The sequence below is a fragment of the Rhynchophorus ferrugineus genome, unplaced genomic scaffold (assembly GCF_030347505.1).
Source record: "Rhynchophorus ferrugineus isolate W39M unplaced genomic scaffold, kcgeb_rfMv2 rfM8, whole genome shotgun sequence".
NCBI classification, from domain to species: Eukaryota; Metazoa; Arthropoda; class Insecta; order Coleoptera; family Curculionidae; genus Rhynchophorus; species Rhynchophorus ferrugineus.
The window spans coordinates 38,176,875-38,204,503 of record NW_027472587.1 but is presented as its reverse complement, the minus strand read 5'-3'; the positions used below and the strand labels follow the sequence as shown (position 1 = coordinate 38,204,503).

Sequence of the window (27,629 nt, the reverse complement as noted above, 5' to 3'; positions counted from 1 at the left end):
TAAACCAAAACTAGTTCATGAACTATTATAAATTAATATTTATTGTCGTTATAAAAATTCTATAAATAATGTCAATCATGGTTAATTATTTCATATTAGCTAGGTGTAATTCATTATATCTTCATCATAAGAATAATCAGAGTCATGTCCAAAGTGATTATACAGTTTAAAGCCCGTATCTTTGTTGATATGAATAGGATTGTTCAGATCAATATCAAATAATTTCATAGAGTGATCCGTGGAACCTACAACAGATTTTGTTTTTATATGACATTGTGAGAATGTAAAATAAACTCACCTGACAAGGTCTTATTAAATTTCTCAATAATATCGTCTAATTCGCTTTGATTCAGTTTAACGGTAACTTTAATATTGTCTTTCTCCAACGATCTTTTATTGCGAGACAAAAGGGGTAACGTGAATTCGCTCTCGGAAAGTGGCGTGTCGTCAGCACCGAAACCCTAAAATAATTCTTCATTGTCACTTTTCTTAACTTCCTTATGATTTGATTTTTTTTGGTATAATAGGAGTTTTTATATATCTTAAAATTAATTAAATTAAATGGTTATTTATATTGAGTTTTTAATTAACAGTCGGTCTATGATGAATTAATAAAAAATATGGTGCTAAATATTTAAAGATAAGATTTTATTTACCAGACATTTTCCACTAATACAAAATGCTTTTTTATCGGGAGAGCCTTTAGAACAGTCAGTTCCGAAAGGGAACCATCCATCTTCACCATTAACTAAATAAAATCTATGTGAAATATTTTCGTCCTGACAAGCTACTCTACACGGTCTATCTGGATCCTCTGAAATTTACAAAATGTTTATATTAGATTGCATGAAAAGCATTTCGATTTTATAAAAAGCATACAAAAATACACAGTGTTATTCTATTTATTGTAATGATTACCTAGTGATGGGGATATCTGCATGCCCAGACCTGATAATCTTCTTACTCTGTCTTTGTACTTAGTACAGATAATCGAGGCATGCTGAAATGCTGTTTTAACTTTGCCGCATCCCTGTTATTGTAATAATTATAAAAAAAAACTTATCGATATTTTGGGGCTTCTCCTACTCACAGATTGATCAGGTTGGCATAATTGAATACTACTCTTTCCTTGCTTTTTATTCATGACTAACCGGATTCCCGAACCGGGCAAGATACAGTTATAGTGACATCCACTTGCGCTTTTCCATCGGATAGCTCCTTCTCTTCTTCTCAATCCTAATGAATAATGAGTTAGTAGATGGATGCAAGAATATTTGTTTTATTCAACATAAAAAATGGTTGGTATGGTTTTATTTTAATAAGCCTTGCAGGCGCAGATGCAGTACAATACGTTTATTAATCTCTTTTGTAAAATGTGCCTTTAGATACAACTTTGATTAACACTTCAAGATTAATACTTAACCTAGCTATCTAATTGCTTTCTATTTCTTTAATTGGATTCTCTTGATAATCTTTTCCTTCACGGAAATATATTTATGTATACGTTGATTGAAATATATTGTATTGAATGTATCCTTACATAAGTATTGTTTGAAATATCTGTATGTCACCTTTATACATATCATATAATAAAAACTTAATAAAATAATGCGAATCAACAAAATATATATCAGTTACTCCATAGCCTAATAAAATATATTTCACCAAATCATATGATATACAAGACATCATATGTTTGCTAGTATTAGGTTGTTTGGCCACCATAGAACTTGGTCGATACTTTTTTAAAACTTTTTTCTAAAGAACATATGATTACTCTATATTTCTACGATATCAATGATTCTTATTATATTATATCAATATTAATGAATAATAATCTTGGGCTGACCTGAGACAAAATCGAAAGTTGTAAATTTGTTGAATATTGATACCTGTTCTCCAGATAATTTCATTGCTTTCTCGATCTACCGGACATAATTCCGGCATTTGAGTGAAAACAGCTTCTTCGAAAGGATCACACACGAAGTCTTCGCATCTCCCATTGATGCAGTAACTGACTCGCCCGGCGTATTTAGTTCTTCGTGTCTGACAAGCGGTACCGTCCGGGAACTTCCAGCTTCTACTTTTGGTGCCTCCGTTCTTCTTCTGGCACCATACTACGCAAGCTTCTTCAGCTAATCATTCGCTGTATCATTAATGGTATTATTATTGAATATTAGTACTTACGATCAGAACTTATCTTCTGCATCCCCGACCCTGTCAAGTTCTTATCGACTTCCTTGGCCCTGGTACAGATTTGTTCGGCATATTCTTTGATGGTCAATCGGGGAACATTGAGACATTGTTGAGCGTTACAGGTTTGGTATTTACGGTCCGGACCTTCGCATGTCTGACCATGCCCATAAGGACTGAATGACAGTGGGTTATAAAAGTTGTTAGACGATTAAATGAAAATTACCTGGGATTATTACACTGTCTTTTTGATACCATAATTCCTGTGCTTCCACTTCGAAGTCTCCCCTCTTCCCCAAATAGACAACCTGAAGCACATTCACTGTTGGTCCATTTACTCCAACCCCCGTTAATCTGCTCCAGATGAGGAGATTGTTTTAAAGCGCTACTATAAGGATAATGTGATTTTGATTCTTTTTTTATGCACTGCCCACCTTTGCACCACTGAAAGTCATCGATTAAAATTGTTGCCGGTTTTGTCTGTTTGCTAACCTTGTCCGTTCCGCACTGGGTTCCTTCAAGAGCCGGATGCGATGTCCACGTATACCTTTCACGCTCGCAATGTAGATCTCGACATATATCATCCAATGACTGTTGAGAAGAATGTCTACTTCCTCTGCCATATTTTAGAATACCTATATCCATATAATATAAAAAACAGGAATATCTATAAATTATAGTAACATACACTGTTGATCAGCATTAAACCTTTCACCAGGCAAGGCACCTTCTGCTCCGTGATCTAATTGTCCTGCGGAACTACCGTGGTCAAGGAGACATCTGGATTGTGGTGTACTGAAAAATTACATCGTACTAAAATTGAGCGCTTTATAGTAAAACTGACGGTGTTTACTCCAGAAATTTTTGAAGATATCTTTTACTGCATAGCGACCATGTAATTTTCCCACTTCCAAGAGTTGGAGACATAATGTAACTGCTTGGATTACAGTCGTTCTCGGCTAGAGGGCCATCGTGTCTCATGCCTAGACTATAACATTGAAAAGCAAATATATTCATATGGAATTTAGATGATTTTTTGTTTGTTTAAAGGGAATCGTGAATAACAACATTTAAATAAACATTATAAAGACTAAATAAAACTAATTAAGTTTAAATATATTTGTTGTTAATTCAAGACTCCGTTGTGACAAGGTGGTCGCCATCTAATTTAATTCAGTTAAAATAGAATCAGTAGTTAATGTGTTAGTAAGTTCCTAGAAAGAATACTAAATGTTTATTATATTATATTTTGAATGTGTCTATTGTGTGCACATACTTGTGTCCTATTTCATGGGCAACCACATATACACTTTCGAAGTGGCGACCTTCATTTACGGTACAGCTACTGGTAGCAGTGCACATTCCAGCGACTGGGGCTAGACCTATAATTGAACGTTACATTATTATACTATTTGTCGTAGTATCCAGGATATATAAGGCTAAGAAAAAATTATTTCAGATGTTTCAGTCACTTTTGAAACGAATGATTACGAACCATGAAAAGTGAACAATGTGAAAAAATCGTCGACCAGAGAAGAGGTACTGTCTCACATCACACTAACGCTCAGATATGGGCAAAATAAATGCTTTGCTTCAATTAAAATATATGTTATAGAATACTATATCGCATGTATTTAAAAAGTGAAATATCACATAATTTTCTTTATTTAAAATATAAATTACAAAATGCCCTCACGAGTTAGGTTATATAAATAGAATAGAACTAATCTGCCTAGTCTGATAATCAGTAAAAGAAGAATTTCCGTTCATGAACATTATATTTTTAGATATAAACTTTACAGCCACTTGATGGCCTATGAATAAAACCTGCTAAAGAAAACAATCTTTCTATACGTCACAATAAGTATAAACTTATGTTATATTTATTGTATGAACAAATTTTTTATATTTTGAGTGTTCATGGATTATAAGTTTCTTACTTTTATCGATTAGGAAGCTGACTAACTCTAACTCACTTTTAATGTCTGTGGTTGATCGCTGTGCCTCTAAAAAAGCAATATCTTTATCTTCCTTATTAGTATTGTTAATCTCGTTAATTCCAGACATTATTTAATGTTTTCTTTTGTAATTTGCGTCCAAGGCATACATTTAGAGATTTCATATTCTTCCCTATCTTCTGTTCTGATGCTTTTTGTCAACCATCGCATTTTGTAACTATGGTGGGAGCATAATCCTAAAAAATGGTTTCATTTATTTTAGATGGCAGTTTAAAAATCATATCAAATCTTGTTTTTAAGCTATCTTTTATTTGTGACGTGGTAAGAGTAAAATGCTTCAAATTGTAATTTCGGATATCTCACAGCAATCATCTCCGACGCCACCATCGTCCGGCATCGTAGACGTACATATGGAGTTAATTTGATCATTGTTAAATTGATAGAGATTGGCTGAGAAGCTTAGGTGTATCCAATATATAGACCAGCCCCGCCCCATGTATTGCTATATCTGGAAACTAGAAAAACGGCTTATCTTTATTCGAATATATAAACGGACTTAACATCCTTCAAATTCACATTGGTAATCCGGTTAAATCTGACAAATTGCATTTCAGTTTATTAGCATAAACTTGCGACTTTAGAAAACCTCACAAAAGGTCTAACGGACTCAAATCGCAAGATCTTAGCAAATTTCCACGCCACTTATATGACGGATAACCATATTGTTGTTCTAAATACAGCAGTTATGCTTGTTTTGTAGTCATTCACCAAAAATATAAAGACTTCACTACTTCATGTCAACTTCAATAATTGTTTGCATTTTTTTTAAATGTTTTGCTAGATATTCAAAATAATGCTTATATATTTGAACTAATAATCTGCATCTTCTGGACTCCTGAACAAATATGCTAAAACTAAAATTAACCACATGGATTGAGACGTTTTCGAGTTTTAGCCAGACTAATGAACAGTAATTATTTTAAATATATTTTATTTTTCAATTTGGTGTTTTATAATATAAACTACGACCACTTTTTTCTAAATTTTATTAAATTTTATTATATGATTTATCAAAAACTAAAGATTATCCAAGTTATAGTCCCTTTATCGTCATTGTTATCGAAAACCACTGAAATTCAAAACTCGTGTATACCTTCTAATATATTTTTATATCAACAACTACGACACAGTGAAATTAGCTGAATGCAAAATACAATATAATATATTGTATTGCAACGATAAGTTGTAAAGAACATACTTTCGTTATCGCCAATGGTTGATTATTAACAGGCCAAATATATTTGTGCTAAAATATATTTTTAGAGCCTATTTTAAGCTAACAATAACAAGTGAAAATGGCGTGTATGACGTGTTGGATGTTTGTGTATTACTGTGTACTTTATGTATTAACACAGTAAAATCTAAATTTTCAAAAATACTGTACACATTCGCCAAAACTTATGTCACAAAATCAACCAGCAAAAACAATTCTAATGCAGAAGCACTGCTTATAAGTGTTATTAAACCTATCTATTAAGGTATATTGGAATTATGCTACCGATCTACTTACGCCATAGCCTTTGGTTGCCAAAAAGCGTCACAACCTATGAGACGTAAAAAATACAAAATTGAGACAGTATTTTGTAATTTCTATTGTAATTAAATCAAAGTAAGTATTTTACCTAACTCGGATTGTCGTGCATAATGTGTGAAAGATTTTCTTTTTCCGTTTACCACCAACTTTTGTGCTTGGTGATGTTGATCTACTCATTAGGCGCCCTGTCCACCTTAGCCTATTGATACAGAATACGATTCATATCATTATCTCTTAATATTTTCTGCCTAGGATTTTATTTATCCACAAAAATAATTAATTTATAATTTATTTGAATACTGAGTTACAAGTACTACAAACAAAAAAGTTTTGTGCGCAGTACACCAAAAGCTATCCAATAATAGAAGGGATTTCAATTTAATGGACCGTCGGTTTAAAAGTCTCTCGGGACTATTATCCTTCAGCCGTCGGGATCGATTTTGTTGGCAGGGTAGGTTCGTCGGGAATAACAGGACCCTATATGGGGGAAATGCAGCGCAATAATAACGCGCCACAAAAGACAGAAAAAACGTGGCCCGATAACGGGAACGGGCGGCGTGGAGCTTTACCAGCTGTATGTTGCCGAATTGGTGGAAAATTTGTATTCGTTGGTAGGGAAAACAGCACGGTTATGATGTTTTTGTCGTTTGCAAACGAGGAAATTTGTGAAATGGAAAGAGTAATAAGGCATAACATTGGACTTTAGCTTAAAAATTCTTCATAAAATGAGTACTGCATATGTTGATAGTGGAACCAAACAATATTCTAGTGTGGCTTATTTAAAAAGGAATTTATTTTGTTCGTTCATGTTCTTTTCATTATTATGAAAGAGGCTTGGATCTACTACTCAAAATAAGAAGCAAAGAGTGGTGTGAATCCTACTCTTCGGTTCCGACCCCGTTTGCGTACAGAAATCGGCTAGTAGTTTTATTGTTAGTTTGTTGTAATTCTTCAAAAGGAAGTTTGTTTGTGGATTACTTCCAAGGTCGTAAAATAAAACATTTAGGTCATGTTGGAATATATGTGCTGAACTTTGGGAGTAACAGAAAGTTATGACTACCGACTTATAACGTTTATTTTGGGCTGCATAACGTATTCTGAGATTATGTTGACCATATATGATGATATCTTACCTACAACCTGATTGGATATTTTTCCGTGTTTCTCCCGTACATATAGATCCAAACCAGTGAGGATCAGTGCATGGTCCCAGTGCAGTGGTTCGCGATCGCCCGCGGGGTTCTTCGTCCTTTGCCAGTTGCAGAAGTTCGAGAGGAACCTGTCGATGTCTGGCGGTCGTACCAAGCCGGAGACATCGTCCTTCATTATCTCCAGGCGTTTTAAAACGAAATTTACAGGCCTACCTAACGATGGATCGTGATAAAGGAGTTGGACCTAGAACAACATTAACTTACAATTGTAGTATAATATCTGGGTGATATTTTTTTACAAATATAATCTTCTATCCCGCGATATGTGGCTTTAACTATCAAAACAAACAAAACTGAACTACACTATTTAACTAACAGAAAATCCAATCAATGAATGCAGAAACATGTGCTACATATAAATGAGTTGGTCGATAATGTATTAATGTTATTCTTACGTGGCTTTTATTCGCAATGTAAAAGCGATACAGGGCGATGTTGATATCTAAGAAAGGCATTTAAACATCGTTAGTAATTTGTTTACATATTTAATAGCTAGATTTTATTTTATTAACAATAAGGTTTTATATTTTTTTGTTTATTCAAATGGTTATTAGTTTGAATATTAAAGCCAAAAGGTTTAAATGATTAGACAGATATTAATTAATTGTAGCACTATTTTGTATATATTTATATATTTGTACATAAGTATTTACTGAATCTGCGAAAATCAACTCTTAAAAAATCCTAAAAAGTAGATCTAAATTTGTACAAATATCTAGAACATTTGTCGCATTGATGAAATTCGTTTTCAACGAATTTGCTAGAAGAAGAACGAGTAGTCAAAGGGAACTAATTAACGAATAAAATGGACGTTGATACAAGCAATAGGTTTTAATTTATTTTTTAATCGTTTTGAGAGTAATTCGCAATGAGAAAATAAGACATACCTTAAGCTCACCATGTAAATTAAATAAGGATCTAAAATTCCCAACCAGTGTTTGTTGGTATTCAGTACGAATAAGAAAAAAGGTGTAAAACTCAGTGATATGATCACAGAAAAAATCAGGTAAAACTGGGTCTGAGTAAATAAGCAGTTGTGTTTGTGATTCAATAATATCATTGGTTAGCGGATTTTTTTTGCTAAAAATCACAAACGTTAAATCAAAGGTTTGATTTTGATTTTTGTTTGTTTTTCTTTTGTAGATGTAAATCAATAATACAATCAACGACAGTTGTAACAAATCCCACCGATCGGCTGGTTTTATTACCGACCGACATCCGGTCTTATCCATCTTGGTTATTGGCGTGGTTCGGATGTTTGATAGTTATCGGGTTCTACACATTTTTTTATAGATAATCATAAACATAACATTCAGCAGTAAGATAATAGTCTCAAACTTGTAACCACTGCTGTACCAGACCAGCAATATTATTTTTCAATACATGCTTTAACAGAAGCTTCACTGTTATTTATTTGTCAAATAGTACATAAGAAGCGTTTTATTTACAATATGATATTAAACATATTGACAAAAATTGGACCAATATTTAATTAAGCAGTAACTTACTCCATAAATAAATATTTATAAGGGTTTTTTAAATTTTACTTAACATCTGCATAGTTTTTAAGAATAAAGTTTATTATTTTGAAATGTCGTGTACAGTAGAATGTAATTCTTATCTTAATATGTATATTAAGAATATTAAAATCGTATTTTGTTCAACTGTATTTTTTTTTAATTACTATTAATTTGTTCAATTAGATGTGAACAAATAGGGGATGGACAAAATAATATGAACGCCATTCAATATAGTACATCTTATTGCATGCTGGAAATACCGCTTCCCTGTAAATAATGCGACGTAATAACGTAATATATTGCCCATTCGATTAAACTTATTATAGTAGATTATATTTTAGCGTATTATACATTTTATTCCGCAATGGTTAAAACAAGCGATCGGGAATTGTATGATCTCTCAGACTTTTTCAAACGTTTCACAAACAACAATATCCATTACTAAGCTGCGAATGAAGTGGTGCAACGATCATAAAGCCTATAAATTTGATGACTGGATAATTGTTTACGTTGTTTGCTACAAATAGCTGGGTTTATGTATAGAGAACCCCACCAAAAGAAGCCTACGATACAGACTCTCTGCTTCCCACACTCAAGCATATATAATATTATTAAAGCAATAGAGTGATGTTGAGTTGGTCCTCTTAAACACATCACCGACTGGCTTACTGTTAATGAATATCTCGAAATACTCAATAATGAAATTCTTACTATAACTAGCATATTAGTGCAAAACACTGACATATTACAAAACAATGCGCCCATACACACAATAAAAAAATTTTAGTTTTGGTTTAAAGAGTATCAGAATATCATCAAACATCATCTTCGCTAGTCAGTACAATAACCAAATCTTAACATACTTTAAACCTTATGTTACGTTTTAGAGTAGAGAGTGAGGAGTATATTTTAATCTCCAATATCATTGAAGCAATTGACGAATGTTTTGGTACAAGAATGGGATAACATTTCAGCGGAAACTATTCGACACTACGAATATACTCCGCGAAGCATTACAGTTATTTTAAAAGCAAATGGCGACTCAACACCTTGTAAATGAATTAAATATTCTATATATTCTAATAAATAAATACTGCGTATATGTGAGATGCTCACATGTTATTCTCACAGCTATTGGGGCATAGTAGTAAATTTATTATTAAGTTTATCATTATTTATAATTGTGATTGTCCTAGGCAAAAATACAAACTCAAACAAAGAATATGATCCCAATAACGCCACGGTTGTCTTCTGGGATAATCTCGAAGTAGATCACTAACCAGGCTCGGTGGCTTGGTGCCGAGGATCATGGTTCGGAGCCTATTAAAAAATTCTTATAATTGGGAAAAGAAAATTACACTCAACGTGTGAACCAACTAGGCTAACTAGGCCGTGATCGTCGTCGAGTTTATTACATAAATTGTTCTAATTCAAGCACTGCGAATACACAAACCTAGTAGTGTTTTAAAGTGTTATTTTTGTAAAGAGTGTAGTAGGAAAAGAAATATACAGTAATAGAAAATAGTACTTACTGCATTTATCATAGCCAATACAAATCGGATAATTTCTCGTTCAGTTTCTACGGGAAAGTTTGTTTTCATGTGTTTGAACAAATCTTTATCAACGAAAACAGCTGTTTCTACAAACACGGTGGCGCCAGTAGGGAATATTTCTCTCTTGGAGCGCTTAGCTTTCTTTTTGAATTTGTTCAAGCGACCAATTTTGCGTTTATCTGCTTCCGGTATCCCGTTCACAGCGGGACTCGTGTCCATGTTGACAATATTACCGTTATCAACGTATCCGTAATCAGAATCGTCTTGAGTGAACTGTCCATGATGCCTGCGTATTAACACGTGGGGAATCACCGTACTGTTGTGAAGCCGTCTTGGCAAAGGTTGAATGATGTATAAATAATCTTCACTGGAATGAACTATACCTTTCTTGAAATAAAATCAGTTTTTTTATTATAGGTTTTCTATCTAATAAATGAAAAAAGTATTGCGATTCATCATAGAATTTCTATAAATATTATAGATCTTATTAACAGAAGTATTTATCTGAATATGTGGTTAGTATAAAATAATATTAAACGTTAAAAAAGATCTTTTCGCGAAAAAAAGGCGCCAAAATAATTTTAAATAGAAAGCATGTGCTATTTTGAGCGAGGTGCGAGGAATATCGACATTTTTCGGTATTCCTGATTAGTGGTGCCGTCCGTTCATGTAACATACATTTTGTCGCGCGTTTTGCTAAGGCGTGTGTAAGACCTTCGATTATACTTTGTGTTTACCACCATTTGAATATTATACAAAGCAGTACACGCGCTGATGTATTAGACAGTTTTTTTTTACACCGGTTGTACTTTAATTTAAATAAAACTAATTTCCAGTTATATTCTATTTAAAAATAATTAGTAATACTTACAAAAACCGCAATACTTTTTTATCAACTCTAATAGGCTTATAGCACTTACCACTCCATGGCATAAACTAATGGCGGTTTTCGGTCCTCTGAAGTAACAATCGAGGTCTTCGTTCTTAAAACTAAAAGGAACTGTTCCATTTGAATATGTCTCGAGGACTACAAAGTCATTCGATATAAATTTCGGAGAGGGCGTCAGCTTCAGTACAAAATGCTTGTCGAATTTAGGAGCGGCGATGTGTACCCTTTTGGTCACATCATTTTCGGCGGTTGTTTCCTTTGAAACATTGAAAACAGGATAGGCCAAAGTGAAGTTTTCATCTAGAACAAGATTTTCTCGATATTAATGAGAATTTTTCATAGTCAGAGCCATATCAGTCATGCAATATAACTTAGACGGTATAGAGAAAATAACATGAACACTATGCAATATAGTATATTTTATTGAATGTTGGTATCACTGCGATGCGTATGTATTGTTCAGATTCCATGCCATGTATTGTAGATAATATTTCAGTATATTATAAGTTTTATTCTGTAACGCTTAAAATAAGCGATACATTAGTGCTCGATTAGCGTGAGTGTCTGGGAAGATAACAGCTGAATTATTTAACACAACAAAATTGGCGTAGAGGTATAGTATGTGACGAACATTAAAAAGGATTGTGACCAGAAAACATAAAGCTATCGCGACAAAAGTGACTCAAAGCTCACTTTAGTAGTACTGTTTTGATAAACACAGACACAAAAGTTATTTTGTTATTTTGCTAAAAAACAGTACGGCAGAGGCTCCACAAAGCTAACATTTATGGAAGCGCTACGATTGCGAAACCCTTTATAACGGAAGCCAACGCTAAGCTGCCAAAAAAATGGTGCTACGATCATGAAACCTGGACACTTGATGACTTGAAGGAAATCGGTATGGCCCGATGAATCATCGTTTAGATTGTTTCCTGCAAAAGGCCGGGTTTATGTTTACATATGGAGAACCCCAAAAGATTCCTACGATTTAGACTGTCTGCTCCCTAGTACTTAAGATGATCCTCTCATTCACACCACTGTCCGGATTACTGCCTAGTTTTTACTATGGCTATTATATTGCTGCCAAACACTGCCTTATACCAAAATGATAATACACCTATAGACACAGCTAAAAATTTTCAATTTTGGTTTGAGGAGCATGAGAATATCATCAAATATCTTCACTGGCCAGCATAATTCTCAAGGCTCAACATAATTGAACCTTCATGGATAGTTTTATAGCAGACAGTGAGGAGTAGATTTTCATCTTTAACATAATTGCAGCAATTGGTGGAAATTTTCCATTTTTATTATTTTCTCTATCGTCTATATATACTCTCAATTCGTCTTAGTATAATTGAAGATGGTACGTGGATTATTTATTTCTGGATTAATTGGTATATTTTCATTTCGCAACTTTATTATATAAGTATGTGCATGTATTTGGTATATTTTATTTTGTAATGTACGGTAGAAAAAATCCTAATCTATAACCAATACTTTTTGCCGCATATCAACCGTAGTGTATGCAAGTGGATAAAGAGGTGAGGGGTGTAAGTAAGGAGAAAACTGAACCTCTTCCGGCATTATCACACAATGGGAAATTATCGAAAATAAATGAACAAGAAAAACGATTCGTGGTAAATTTATAGCCGGATAATTCGCCACACTGCCAGTATGCTGTGCATTACATAAAGCTTTGGCTATTATCGAAAACTAGATATCAATATACGAACCTAGATCGTGGAACGATTTAAACAGCAGGCCTAGAATGTGACAAAATCGATTGTACGGAACACTGCCAACTACCAATATCAAGGATTACATGGAACGTTTAATTTAAACTTGAACCGCTATGGAGTCCTTTGATGTTTTGAATTTTTAATAGCGCCTTATAAGAACTATAATTCAGAGTGGGCTATAATAATTCCTAGCAAATAATTCATAGTTATTTTAGTGATGAATTTTTGTGCTGTGTGAAAACTTCAATTATATTGATGGATTTTTTTTCTTTTATAAACTGTATTTTTTTCTAATTCTGCATCTATTTATCTTTTAAATCGTTCCTGGCTAATTCATGAATAAAATTCCTATTACATCGCAAAAAAGTGTTATTATAAAAGATGAGGTATTAAAATAACATAGAATTTTTAGGTCCACTGTCTACCAACATATATGGTTCTCCTCGAACTTATTGAACCACTTAGTACATCGTTTTTCTAGTTGAGTCAGGAAATCTGTTCATTATAACAATAGTAATCACAATTACGCCATAATAAATTGTCCAGGTTCCTTTTCAATCCCACCAATCACTTAGCATCACTTTTCTTGTTATCAAAGTGGACTTTGCAACCGTTTACAAAACATTTCTGGGTTTTGACTAATTTTGCCACATTGTCGTCGTTTTTATAGTTCATTCGTTCGTATCAAAAATGGTTCGATTTTGTTTCAACAGCAATTCGCACATGAAAACTCGATCAATTAATTTTTTAGCGTTAATTCATGTCAAGCCCAACTCTCTCGAGCTTCTTTTTGAATTCAATCTTATGTAAATAATTTTAAAATTACACCATATATACAATGACACCATTATATCTTGTTACCATTACTAGTAATCATTATTAGAGATATGCGATATTAAAGTCATTCATTAGGAAAGGCCGAATATATATTTTCCCCAACATTATATACAGTCTTATTAGCATGCGTTAGTCATTTTCCTACTTTGTTTTCGACAGAAATAACAATTAAATTTATACTATCATCTCATTAATGTGTTTTTCCTTAATTATAATATCATAACTAATGTTTTTCTTTGTTTTTAATATATTGGTGTTTATTGGACTATTGTAATTAACTATAAATATTTAATTACTACATTGATTATAAAAAATTACAATTTTTGAAATAAAACACAACTTTACATAATGCCATGAATGTATGTCATCGTTTTGTCCAGTAGTTGCATTTAATTTATGGAATGGCCTTTAAATCCCATTTAGATTCGATTTTAGTCCACCCAATGAATGAAAAACGCTCCGTTATTCGAGTTTAGTGTATACCCAGTATTTCAACGAAATTAAAGTAGAAGAATTAGTGATGAAAACATGAAGTTATTGGTTTATATCCTTTCTGAATGATATTTCCTCTCTCATGTTGATATTTGATCGAAAATCCTTTTGATTTTTACTTTTCTTTTAATGAAATGCCGCGAGAAGAAGATTTATCTCGTAGATTCAAATAGCACCATGTTTAAACCCGTTATTCCAGTTTAGTGAATAATTAAAATTTCGACGAAGTTACATCAAGAGAGTAGGTTATGAAAACATCAAATTATTAATCCATAATTCTCGTTGATATTTCCTCTTTCACATTGATAGTTGATTAAAAATCCTTTTAAATCGTTTTCCTGTGAAGTTTCAACCCCTAGATGTAAAAGACAGCATAAGAAAATATATATCCATAAACCTGTAATGTTTTTTTTAAATGTCGTCACCAACGCGTGATATTTCAAAATCACAAATTTGTTCATTACTCAAATATGTTTAATGAGGAGAGGAATACATAATAAGCAAGTCGTCATAATAATAGGGAAGAGTTTTAATAGAAAAAATATAAAAAGCATGAAGATGTGAAAATAACTAACTTATTTAGGGTACGAGCAAACAGCTTACTTCATTTCTAATTTTATACTTTTTATAATGTAGTAGATGTTGGCTTAAACGAATAGAAAAAGAGCGACAAATTTAGTTTCCATTTTTTTGAAAAAATGTTTTACTCCGCCTAACATTCGTAATGTAATGTTATAACAAAAATAATAAATATTTAAAATTTAAGAATAATAAAAATAATTATAAAATAATGTCCATCAAAAATCGAACCAATTTAATATTTTTTTTCAGCCTACTCCTTTTTCAAATTCGGTTAAAAATGAAATAAATTACTGAACTTACCATCCTTTCCAATAAGCGTGCTCCATTCTGCCGAACTGAGCAAATACTTCAAGTCACCTTCTTTAATCTGTAAAAAAATAAATTCGATTAGGCAACAATCCGACACGAACTCGTACAAACGCAACTGTCATTATCCCGTGTGCTGATTACGTAATTAATTGGTCTCCATCGTTGACTTTGCCGGAAACGCACTAGACACAGAAACCACGAACGAAAGTAAATTTGCATTCAATGAAACACAAACAAAAGTCTTTCTTCTGTTCGCGTCAAGTAATAGATGATGTGGAATGAATCGTGAAACAGGTGACTATGGGAGGATTGCTGTCCCTTTGAAAACAATTAACGTTAGTTCTTATATTAACAATAATGGACAGTTTCTTATCGTTGATTGATGATTCGAGATATATCATTTTATATCTAATATTTCTTTAATTAATAATATTAATTTTCGATCATTTATATTTATTTTTATTAAAGTTAGATAATGTTGAATGAATATATTTAAAACATAATAATTCCAAACAAAATTAAAATGGAGCATTATATGTTTTAGTTAATATATTTTCCAAAGAAAATTTTTAAATTTTCATACGTTCATTTTAATGAATAAGAAAATCATAGCTTTGTCTCATCTGATTATGGTTGAAGTTGGTTCAATAATTGGAATAAGTGCCACATCTACTGGTACTATAGATGACTGGGTCCCTCACACTTGTCATCCAGAGGTCATGCAAAATTTCTGTAATAAAAATCGAATTTTTATTTTTTAGACGGTTGAACAGTCACGTCATATTGATAATTAGTTTTTTTGATTATTATTTAATCGTCTTTTTGCAAAATACTAATCTTTCTCAAACATATATTAATTATCACAGGCTTTTCTCTGCCTTTGCAAAAATGCATTCTCAGAAATGTATGTATTGTATGTACTGCATCAGAATTTCCGTATAGATTGTATAGAATTGTTTTTGCTCCACATTGTACTTCAATTTAATATTCATTCAACTAACTGATACGATGATTAAACAATTAAAATTCAACGGACTAATTAAGGTAATTTATTATTTTCGTTTTAATTGATAATAATAGTAAGGTTTGTTTTGTAACATACAGGATGTGTACACACGTTTTATGGAGAAACTGTTTAGAAACAATATATTGGGATACATTCAGATCAGACATCTTTAGTCTTACATACAAACTTTTCAATATTACAATATTTTTCGTCCGTGTATATAAAGAGACTTTATATACTTTGAAATGAGAAAATTGAATTGAATTGAATTTAATGTGAGAAACAATGAGTGTTTAGATTCAAGCTGCATTATTTAGAGCGTAGGTCATATAGCTTGTTGGTAGTAATTATTAACTTTAACCGAATTGGAACTTACAATTTGTTTATATGCTCTGCCTAGATTGTTGCTACTACAATGTTGAAAAGTGCATGAAGTTTTGGTGCATCCACCATAGGAGGGTTGTTATTTATATTTTAAGTATAATACATATAATAATATATGAAAAGGCAGTAATTTATTAACGAACATTACTATATTGTCTTTTGATTTGATTTTGATTGAAATACCTCCAAAGCGTAGTCTTTGAATGCATCAATGCCTAATCAGGCGCTTAAAAATTTATTGGTCTACTAAATTATATTGGTTTATTATTTATTTTAAAAAGATGTTGGCCACACATTTTATTCCTTCTATGCGGGAATAAAAAAGGTTATTTCAGCAAAATTAGGGCTGTACGGAGAATGGCTCATCAATTCGGCCTTCTAGCCAATTAAATAGGTGGTTGTTTAAAGCGATACGTGAGAGCTTTAATGATGAATAAATGATCATTCGTTATCGTTCATTTTTCGTATTTCACGCAGTACTTTCAGTAAACAAATGATTATGGAATGGAATTTGGCTCGCTCATCATACCTGTATAGATGTTATATACAGCTTTTAATACACCACGATTATATTTTTTGGTAATTTCCTTGCATCAGTCGACACGATCATCTTTTTGAGTTCTTTTCAAAATATGCAGGATACAACCTGTTGAAATTATATATGAAAAACATATCTAAATATCCTTGCAATATCTTATTGATGCTTATCATACTAATGCCCAAGGATAATTTGATCTATGGTAAATCGTTTGACTATTTTGCAACTTATTTTGGATGAACTTCACGACTTTTGCCTCGAAGCGAACTGCGGTCACGATTAAACTTGTTATACCATCGTTCCACAGTGGCTAAGGATGGTTTGTCCAAAAATCGAAGTAAGTTGATTAAGGAAGTAATAAATAAATAGAAAGTAATAAATGTTGTCTTGATAATCCACGTCCCAAGTCAAAAATAAAGTAAAAATAATTATAGGAAAATGTTTACTAGTTAACTCCACTGTAAACGTAACTGTAACTGTAAACTGTAACCGAAAGAATGTTATGTTTCTACAGATCAAATTTTAAAATTTAAACGTGAAATGGAGCCTATTAACGCTTAGTATTGCGAAGGCTCAAAATATAAATACCAACCCTTGTATAAATTTGCCCTCTCCTGTCACCACTTCTTCCGGTATCCCCAAAACTGTCAAATGATGTTAAACTATCACTGATAACCGTATAAAATGTATATAAATTAATTAACTATGAGAAAAATAGCCGAAACAATTCTATTACTATGTATGATATTTTAATTTATTCATTATTTTATGGTAGATTATAGTTAATTTTCTTTTAATTTGGTTATTTTACATTATCTATTGTAAACACAATTTTATTAGTGTCAGAGTTAATTACTAAGAAAATATTTGTTGTTTTATGCTGCTGGTGATATTTATATATTTCTTTTAGAAAACATTTAATTTATTTACTTATATAAAACAAAAATATTGTTGATTATAATCTCGTACTTGTAATACCTGTTGACGCTGTTCTCAAACCTAATCATTTACCAACAAATACTAGTTAAATAGTACTAAAAAGTGTTAAAATTCATCGTACTATTTTAAATGGTTGTTTAACTAAATTACAGTCATCATTTTTATTCATACACGCGCGCAAAACTTTCGTGATTCCACTTTATTAACTTAAAAAATTGTTTACAATTTAACGTATGCCAGGGTTATTGTAGTTTGAATTCCATAAATAGAAGGAAATATCGAAAAAACCCAGTCCCGTATCGATTTTTACGGACATAATAAAAGTATTTTACAACAAAACTATTGAAACCCAAGTTAAATATTCATTCGGTTAATAATACGGTATCCTTTACCCGTGTCAGTCGTTCATAGGGCAGTAAAACTTTTAATTCAATTTGAAAAAGTATTAATTAGTTAACTAAAAATTACCATTTATATTGGAAATCGATTTTCATATATATTGAGAAATATATACGACTAAAACAATATTTTATTATCTATAATATATCTAATCTATGTACAATCATTTTATTTCTACATCCTATAAATTATATGAACTTAAATAAAATATATATGAAATTAATACAATAAAGTTACTAATCAATTAATTATATATATTTAATTTTAATGATATGAATTAGAAATGCCAATAAATAATATACTTAATTTATTAGATAATTTCTTACCATATATGTATTTCTCACCATATATGTTAAACATTTATTTAAAACTCTAGAAGTGGTTATTAGAAAATAAAATATAAGCAGAACTTATATAATGTTATCAATTGTGGGGTATTCAATAAGTCCGCAGAGCGGAAATAAAAACATTACTTAAGTTGTCAAAAGAATTTAATTTTTCACCACTGTTGTAGTTTTTCGAAAGGCCCCCTTCCTCTACGGCTAGTGCTCCCTCGTTTGAATGAAAATCGTTTTCATTAAATATGGCGAATAAACTGAAATAAACTTGAAATAATTCGTTTTAGCACCAAAATCGCAGTTGACATGTCAGTGCAAAACATTTTAAGGGCTACGAAAATTTATACCAAAATGGTAAATGTACTATACTACATTTTAAAACGGTCGTCCAAGGATTGAAGACTACATCAACACCAGAAATTGTGGTAATAATATAAGCGATGGTTTCAGAAGACCAATTGATCGATTGATCAAGAGAGACTTTATAGAAAAAGCCTTTCTTTAATCACAGCGCACGCTCTCTTTAGTGTATACGAAATACTCTGATGTGACTCTAAAAATTATTTAACATATTTTGACATATCGGACCAGAAGCGAGTGCATGTTTACAAAATGTTGACGATTTTTGCAATGAGTGCTTTGAAATTATAAAAATTACATGTAATATGACATTTTCATTCGGTTTATTGAACAACTTAATACTCCACGTATCTCATATATCCGGAAGGACATCAGGAATTGTTTGCACGACAGATACAGTAGAGGACATTTTTTGGGTCCGTTACTGTATATCAATTTCTCTCCGAAGAAGCGGATATACAGTGTGTTTGACCTGTAGCCTACCACGCTAGCTGATCACGAATAATGTTCGGCCGGTGTGCCAAAATTGTTAATTACCAAGGACGATTTCATTGTAATTTCAACACTTTAATCGTATTATCAAGCGGTGCCTGTTCGAAATCCGAACGACCGCCATCGATTTATGAGGTTCCCAACCTCCAATTGACGGTTGCCGTTCAGGTATGAAAACGCTTTTCGATTGTTTCTAATTCCCGATTATTTATAATATACCATTGGTCTGATGGTATGAATTATTGGATCATTTTCAATGTGGTTTTGAGTATCGGATTATTTTTATCTTTACAACCATAATGTCGATTCAGTTGATATACATTTTATATATAGGTATAATTAAGGAATATCTACTGTTCTTTATATTCAAAGTGACTATTACAGTCAACCATGCTAAATTAGAACTTAGAACAGAGAACAGAGCCTGTAAACAGTAAAGAGCTATTTTAGTTCCTTCATTTGTCTACAAATTTAATTTGTCTAATTTGCCTTATATAGAAAGTACAAATAGGTAAACTTTTCCACTAATATAGACTGCCAAAATTTAAAATTTTCATCCATTTGGATTTTCCATCATCATCCCTTTAAGATCCATTATCCATTCACCACCACCAATATCCATTAGGGATAATTAATCGAATCAATTCTACAAACACAGTGTATCATTCCAATGGATATAAATCTAAATCATCTCAGATTTACTATATACATTCCCAAAGCTTCAACAGATTGCAGGTGTCAATATCACTCAATCACTCAACCTCAACATAATTGAATCGTTATGTGAAGCTTTATAGCAAAAAGTGAGGAGTAGATGTGCATCTTCGGCGTCATTGAAGCAATTGGCGGATGCTTTGGTACAATGACATTCCCTTGGAAATTATTCAGACACTATACGAATTTATTCCGCAAAGAAGATTGTCGAATAAAAGCAAATAATGGCTCCACATCTAATTAATAAATAAATATTGTGTATATTAGGTATTCATAGATCTATAAATTAGTTTTCAAAGTTTTTTGTTTAAGTATTGTCCATTGATAGCCGCTACGTTATCTAATCTTTCAGATAATTTACGGATTCCATCTCGAATGAAGGATGTATTTTTACAGGCTATGATGGATATCGATCGATTCATTTTTTGATCTCTTCATAAGAAGTGAAGAGCTGCTCCAACAGGTCACGACTCATATGTCACCATGACACACCATATATTATTTATTTAACTTATTATTCATAAAACGAATATTCCATGAGTCAGAATGTCATCAAACCTTTTAATTATCTTTATTATAATATCACTAATAAAAAGAAGTAGAAAAGAAAATTGGTGACTGCAATTACGAATATCGTGACTTTGTACAAGGGTCTGGTGAAACCATTGGAAATAAACATGACAGAAAAATAAGACATATGTAGTATATTCGAACGCACTGATGATTTCAATAACAACTTTCTTCAAAACACGAGGACATAAGAAACACTCGATTATATTATTTGTCGACAAAAATACTAAAGCGCTGCACGTCAAGGAAGCAACATCGTAAGGATTTCAGGAATCACAAAGCCTGTCCTGTAAATCGAACAGCGATTCACTATCAATTATGAAAGTACTTATATTTACTTTAAATTTCTACCAACGAGTAAAGAAACTACTCATATATTAGGTAAGTCTTGCGTAATAATATAATCTCTTCCTATATATTTATGAATAATAAAGTTTTCAAACGATTATATTTCTATTAAGTCGTTATACCTTCGCTTAGATTTTTGATGCTATTATTGATATAATAGAGATTGCAACAATGGACGTTGATTATTAAATAATTGTAAGATGTTCTTGCAGTGTTAATCTTTGAGTAAATTGCAGTAAACTTTTCTATTAATTGTATGTTGCAATAGTCGATGAAGTCGTAAATCTCAAAAGGTAATTTGTTGAAATAGTTAATTTTTTATGAACTTTCAACAATATATATTCCCAAATATATTCTATATATAAACACTTATTAACAAATTATGAACTTTGCTAACGAATTTAACGAAGACGACTAATTTCTTATGTAGATGTATTCATTATCATTTTGAACTTTATGATAGTATATGATGAGTTCGTTCTACACATGCGCATTATTTGCTAATTCTATGGTTATGTTTTCACTTACTAGTTAATATTTTATATACGATGGTGAGAATTTGAAGTTGTAATGACAAGCCGAGTTTATAATGTTTTTCAAAGAGAATCAATATTCCTAGCTAAATTTACTTATTACCGAAATAAATACCAACCCTAAACCAAACTAAATGTAGATACTATTCATTTTATTTCAGTACGCCTGCGCTCAGTACGGCGAGACAGTCATAAGCGATATCTTGTTCACACTTCCCTATAATATCTTATATCTAAACATGCCAAGCACATCAAACTGAATGTCCAGCTGAAAGAAGATAATATAAGGATACATATTGCAAATCTACACCTAACTTGACGAATAATAATAAATATATAGGTATTTTATATATAAAGACGCAACAACATATACATTTTATTGCATAGTGCTGGTATACTATACATATGAGTGGAGGTCTTTTGAGTGCAAGACCATTTTTATACTCATCTAAATAATTTGCGAATTTCCGAAATTGATGGAGCTGTGTCCAAAAATAATTGACAAGAAGCAACATTGAAAGAAAAAAACATGACATGAAAATGTTACAAAAAATTGTAGAAAATTGGAGATATATATGAGAATGCCAATTAAATAAAAAAAGAAACAGTTCTATCTGCTAATTTTTGAATTTAAAACCAAATATGAAAGTTAACGACCGTAAATATATCTATTTTTGAATATCGAATTACTGGGGCGTAGCGCGTGTAAGTTTTCTATAATATTTCGTAGAAATTATCAGTTCTAAACGTATGCCATTTTATACCAAGTTGCCGTTTTGTTTGTTAAAATAAGTATAAACTTTTGTCAGATGGTATTGGATGCATTTTATTTCACCTATTGAAACTTTCCATTGCTTCGTAAAAAGAAAGTTAATTTTCATCGGGAATTTCATTGATTTCGTTAGCTAGTGACTATAAACTGCATATTTGGTCTTGAAATGTGTTCTATTTATTACAAAATGTTATATATGATTAAACAAAAGTATTTGAAGAAATTTCTTATATTCTAAGTAATTTATGAATAAACTTCATTTTGTATATAAAATTAACAACAAAAGTGACAATGGAACTCAACACTCATTTGAGGAATACTGTTTAAAAAAAGAGTACGGTGGGAGCTCCATAAAGCTAGTATTCATGGAAAGGCCGCAATTATTTATAACTGAAGCCAACCCTAAGCTGTGAAAGAAGTCGTGCAACAATCATAAAATCTGAGCTGAGCACTGTGGTATGGTCCAATGAATCATCGTTTCCTACAAACGGCTGGGTTTTTGTACACGGATTCACATGTGGACAAGAATATATATATATATATATATATATATATATATATATAATTGGAAAGCACAAGAATGAATAAACAGGAAAATCACCGCTGGCAACAAATGTATCCTGGCATTTTACGAAGAAAATATAATGCGCGCATGTATCACAGGACAAGTTAAAATAATGATAACAGTAATCAGGGATTTCCCGTGTTGACTGGGTCATAGCACACTCCGACGTACTGCTGTTTAAATTTAAAACAGGAGAGACGAGTTTGGGATCAGAGCACAACTGTACTAGATATCAAAATTTATTTCCTTTAATATAATAATTATAATAAAATATAATAAAATCAAATAAATTCTTAATTCAATAGAATCACACGGAAACAATCATAAATTGATAATACCGGTTGTCTTAAACTAGAAATTAACAATATTAGGAGTTTTTATAATTTTTCGTATATTTTAATAGATAGGTCAATATCAGTGCATTCGTCAAGCCAGGAATAAAAAATACAACTCCAATTTAATAGTTCGTGAAAGATGAGATCACAAACCAAAATTTCATAATTAAATTAAATTGAATTTGAGAACTGTCAAAAAACAAAAAAAAATACATTCGAATACTACTTAAAATATCCTGGTAATTTCATCACAATGGATGAGGCTTGAACTGTTCTTCGAAATCAGTTATTGTCTAGAAATTAATCGAAAAGGTGTTGCCGTGATTAATTAAAATCAACAAGAATGTTATTCTTGAGATTAAAATCTCCAAAACTAAAACAACAATAAATTTAGATTATTATTACAACTACAAATTAATAATTATGTATTAAGGTGCTTTCAACACAACTAGTTAACATATATCGCACCAAAAACTCTCTATAAAATCAGTAAATCAAAGTACAAAAATTATATCAATATCCAGCATATTCACCAGATGTGTGCTTTTCGGAACTCTGGATCTTTTTACATCTAAAAAAAATCCTTTATGAAAAACGATTTTCATCAACCGATTTTACAATTACAGTGATGTGATTGTTAGCCTATAATTTTTGAGCTCTAACACTTACTATTATAAATCCTTTTTTTCATTTGCATTCTCAACAACATAGTAGTAACACAACCTACTCAAATCGAAACTAACTAATTGAAGTTATTTTATGTTCGCAATGGATACAGATCAATTTAAAACCAATTAAACAAATATTTAAAGAAAATATTTCAAATGATCCTATTTTGTAGTCTTCGTAATTTAAGTTGTGTAACTACATTATTGCTTGTATATTTCTTCACTTATATTATACATATCGCAACAATGTAGAAATGGGCATTGTTTAAACATTTTTGCTATAACAACAAATAAATTAACCCAGTTGTTTTTTTTTTAATTATTTTCTAGTCACTCCAAAGAAGAGAAGAAGTATATATATTATGGTAGTTAATAAAAAGGTTGTCCTCGGCTTGTGATTTAATAGGACCAGCTGAATACCACAATATTGCCATCCAAAGCATAACGGAACCGTCCGTATATTAGACTGTAGGAAGCGGACAGTCCGGATCGCAAGTTACTTTTGGGGTTTTCGATACATAAACCCGGCCGTTCGTAGGAAACAATGTAATCGATTATTCATCGGACTACATTACATTCTCCCTAGTGTCTAGGTTTTATCATCATTGCATCACTTTTGTGACTATAAAGAGTTTTGCAGTCGCAACCCTGCCATGAGTACTTTTCAAAAACCATATAAAATACGCATGGTAACTTATAATAAAAAGCATAGAAAATGTCTTAGTATAAAATTGGCGTACTAACAGTAAATCAAATCAATCAGCAAATACGAACTATTTATCAAGGATCAAGTCTTTACTGTCCTTTCTGTCAGCATTGAGGACTTAGGTAAATTACTTATTCTAAGTAACCAACAATTCCAAAAAAGACGAAGAAATGTAGAAAAGAAAATCTGTAAAAATGACACCATGCACTAAATTCAAACAAATTCTTAAATTTACAGTTAAAACCCGCAATACTTTTTCCTTACTGAGATAACTGATTGAAAATAGTTACTAAGCTTAACTGAGCTTGACACATTTTTTTTAACGTGTATGATGAACGTTTTTTTTTGTTGGTGCGGTAAAATGATGGGTTAATGTCATTAAAATTACCGAGCAGAAAGAATGAATGCTCACTGAGTTAACTGTAAAGGTAAAGACTGTTCCTTGATTTTCGACTTACCGTACTGTCGCTGGGCGGGTAATTTTTGCTACTCAGCGTCGGGAAATATTAGAATACCGCAAAATTTTGCGGTTTGAAATATGTGGCAGTCATGCTGGGACAATTTACAGATTCTAGCAGGAAAATACCAAGAATTACAATGAAAAGATATGTGATTTAGCCGTATTCAGTGTGAGTATAAATTTCAATAAACTTGAATTTGAATCATATCGTTCCTCATAGTTGTGATTAATAATTTATCATCAACATGAATTAAAACACTTTTAGTGTAGTCCGAATTAAAACAATTATAGCTAAAATTTAAATTAGAATAGGATCCCCTCAAGTTCGAAAATAAATATCGTTAAGTTTAATACAGCGTATCAATCAAGATTTTCTTGCTGTATGTTTACATTGATAATCGATATTAACTTGGTGAAATCAATTCATACCGTGGCCGCCTAAGACTTTCAAAACGGAAAATAATCTAGACGCTCATCCTTTACCCTTAAGAGGTAACTTGCTATTATCTTGTCTATTTATAGTTATGTCCACTGCCTACTAAACCAGACTAACAAACCGATAAACTACTACACTAACCTACTGCCTTACAATCCTGTAATTTTTTTAAACAATCTTAAGCGGCAATGTCTAGCCAGAATAGAAAAAATCATGTTGTAGACTTTATTTTTAATGAAATCAGGAAAAAAATTTAAAGCTGTTAAATATCATGTAGCAATTGTTGATACAACGATGACACAGACGAAAGGCTTCATTGAGATGTCTAGTATTACCCACCGTAATTACCAAATATTGGGTTAAAAATATTACAATTTTCAATTTAACTATAAATTTAGTATTTTTAATAATTTAAAAATATCGAAAAATGCTTCTAAAAAAGATCGTACCCGCTCGTTTTAAATTGTGTTAAAATACAACATTTTGAGATATAATGTATTATTTATCTAGACTATATTTTCGATTTGTTTTTCTAAAAAATACTTAAAATATCAAAGAAAGAAATTATAAAAATATTTTAGCTTTTTTCAATATCAAAATTTAATCCCTAAAATCTTTAAATATATTAAATTATAGTAAAATTTTCACAAATATTATAATGCGTGTATATTTAATAAGGCAAACACCATGTGGTATATGTAGATGAGTCCTAATTTTCCTATGACGTATGTGCGCGGTACCGTTATCAATTACAATAATAATTAAAAATAAAAATGTAACGAAACAAGAACAAAACAAAATCAGGATCGTCACCTTTCTCATCAAGATAGGCGTCGATCAGTATGCAGTGAGGGCAGCGTAAACAATGCAATTGTTTAAATTAGCGCCATCTAGGTTATGAAAAGCAGTGATTTGAAACAGATTCGCACCAGGTGTGTTTCTGTGCGGGTTACAGACCACTTTTCAACCAAGCGGTGGAAAAAAAATGGAAATAACATTGAAACGGTACTTTCGAAAGTTGGCGATGGCAATTTCGGCGTTTACTTAGAACAAATATACTTTTACTACGTTATACTGTTTGTTGAAATTTATCTGAGATTGAGGTTTCTTGCTTGTCAACTTTTTAATATTTAAATTATTGAAAATTGAAATATTGACATTTGACATTGAAAGTTGCAATACATTTCACTGCATGTGGAACAGCAAGGAGAATGAAAAGTCACCTTTGATTCTAAATAATTTATTTGGTGCATTCAGTAAAACCTAGCGTCTTTGCAGTGTGTATCTAATAAAGGTTTTAATGATAGTGTAGGTCAGTGTGGATGTAGATATTCTCGGTAGGTAGTTGAGATTGGACAGCAGACTTAGCCGCAGCATATGCTGGTTCAGTCTCATGTATTCTAACATAAAAGGGGATTCACGTTAGCATTAGCAGATAACCATCCAGAAAGAGCGATCATAGGAGGAATAGTGTGTGGCGTTCTATGTTCAGCGAGCCTGAAAAGGGAGGTTATCCATAAGGGAAGGCCCATTAGAGACAAAAGCATAATTAAACCCTGTACCGGATTTGGAACCATCTTTGACGAATCTATTATCCGGACAACTTTATAGTCTATTCAAAGTAGCAGTGGAATCAACTCATCTCAATTTTTAGTTAATTTTAGCTTTTATATAGTACAATATTCTAATTCAAATAAAATAATAAAACGGAAATTAAATGCTACTCATTAGTTACAGATAATATAACTTTCGACTGAATCATACAATTCAACAAAAATCAAATATTCAACCAAATATTTAGACTATTGTGGACATTATAAAAATTATAAACATTAGCATAACCATTACAGTTAAGTTAATAATCAATAAAAATCCTAATAATAATCGTTATTAAACTTACCGAATAATCGCCGTGTATTGAAGCATTTACCATGGCAAAACCAAGTAGTATGATGACACATTCTCCCATTTGATACTGCATTTTCTAGAATTTTCCAATTTATCACCTCCATTTAGGTGACATTTTACTCTCTTTCGTACTGTCCCGAGCTAATTCATCGGCCTCGCGGTCAACATGCAATTTGTTCTTAATTACCATTCCATTCTGGGCTTGTCCATTTTTCAGCTACTGTTTCGCTAATGATAATGGAATAATTCACAGCGTATGTTTTCCTAGAAATTAATAA

General features: G+C 31.6%; 2 protein-coding genes across 3 annotated transcripts in view; one reads left to right on the top strand and one right to left on the bottom strand.

Annotated features, from left to right (window-relative positions):
• The window catches only part of LOC143201210 (CDAN1-interacting nuclease 1), a 188,988-nt gene that overhangs the window by 47 nt on the left and 161,312 nt on the right, over window positions 1–27,629 (top strand). The window lies entirely within an intron of this gene.
• On the bottom strand, window positions 21–27,615 carry stl (ADAMTS metallopeptidase stall). 2 transcript variants are annotated; one of them, XM_076412118.1, is made up of 17 exons: window positions 27,344–27,615; window positions 14,872–14,938; window positions 10,950–11,218; window positions 10,009–10,416; window positions 6,879–7,140; window positions 3,470–3,575; window positions 3,047–3,181; window positions 2,882–2,988; window positions 2,686–2,828; window positions 2,420–2,637; window positions 2,188–2,369; window positions 1,893–2,135; window positions 1,091–1,236; window positions 919–1,030; window positions 657–814; window positions 299–461; window positions 21–245 (listed from the first exon to the last, which is right to left on the bottom strand). In XM_076412118.1, the coding sequence occupies exons 1-17, from the start codon at window positions 27,422–27,424 to the stop codon at window positions 100–102; spliced, it is 2,946 nt and encodes a 981-aa protein (XP_076268233.1). In that variant the 5' UTR covers window positions 27,425–27,615; the 3' UTR covers window positions 21–99. The 2 variants fall into 2 exon arrangements, with proteins under 2 accessions (XP_076268233.1, XP_076268234.1); XM_076412119.1 differs by lacking the exon at window positions 27,344–27,615 and adding an exon at window positions 14,997–15,017.

Bases quoted from the DNA above. Each gene is read 5' to 3' on its own strand.
- stl (XM_076412118.1), bottom strand. From the start codon at position 27,424: ATGCAGTATCAAATGGGAGAATGTGTCATCATACTACTTGGTTTTGCC. The intron at 3,182-3,469 runs GTATGTGCACAC...TCAATGTTATAG, and splicing joins GCCCATGAAATAGGACACAA to TCTAGGCATGAGACACGATG. The intron at 2,829-2,881 runs GTATGTTACTAT...ATATGGATATAG, and splicing joins GTTTAATGCTGATCAACAGT to GTATTCTAAAATATGGCAGA.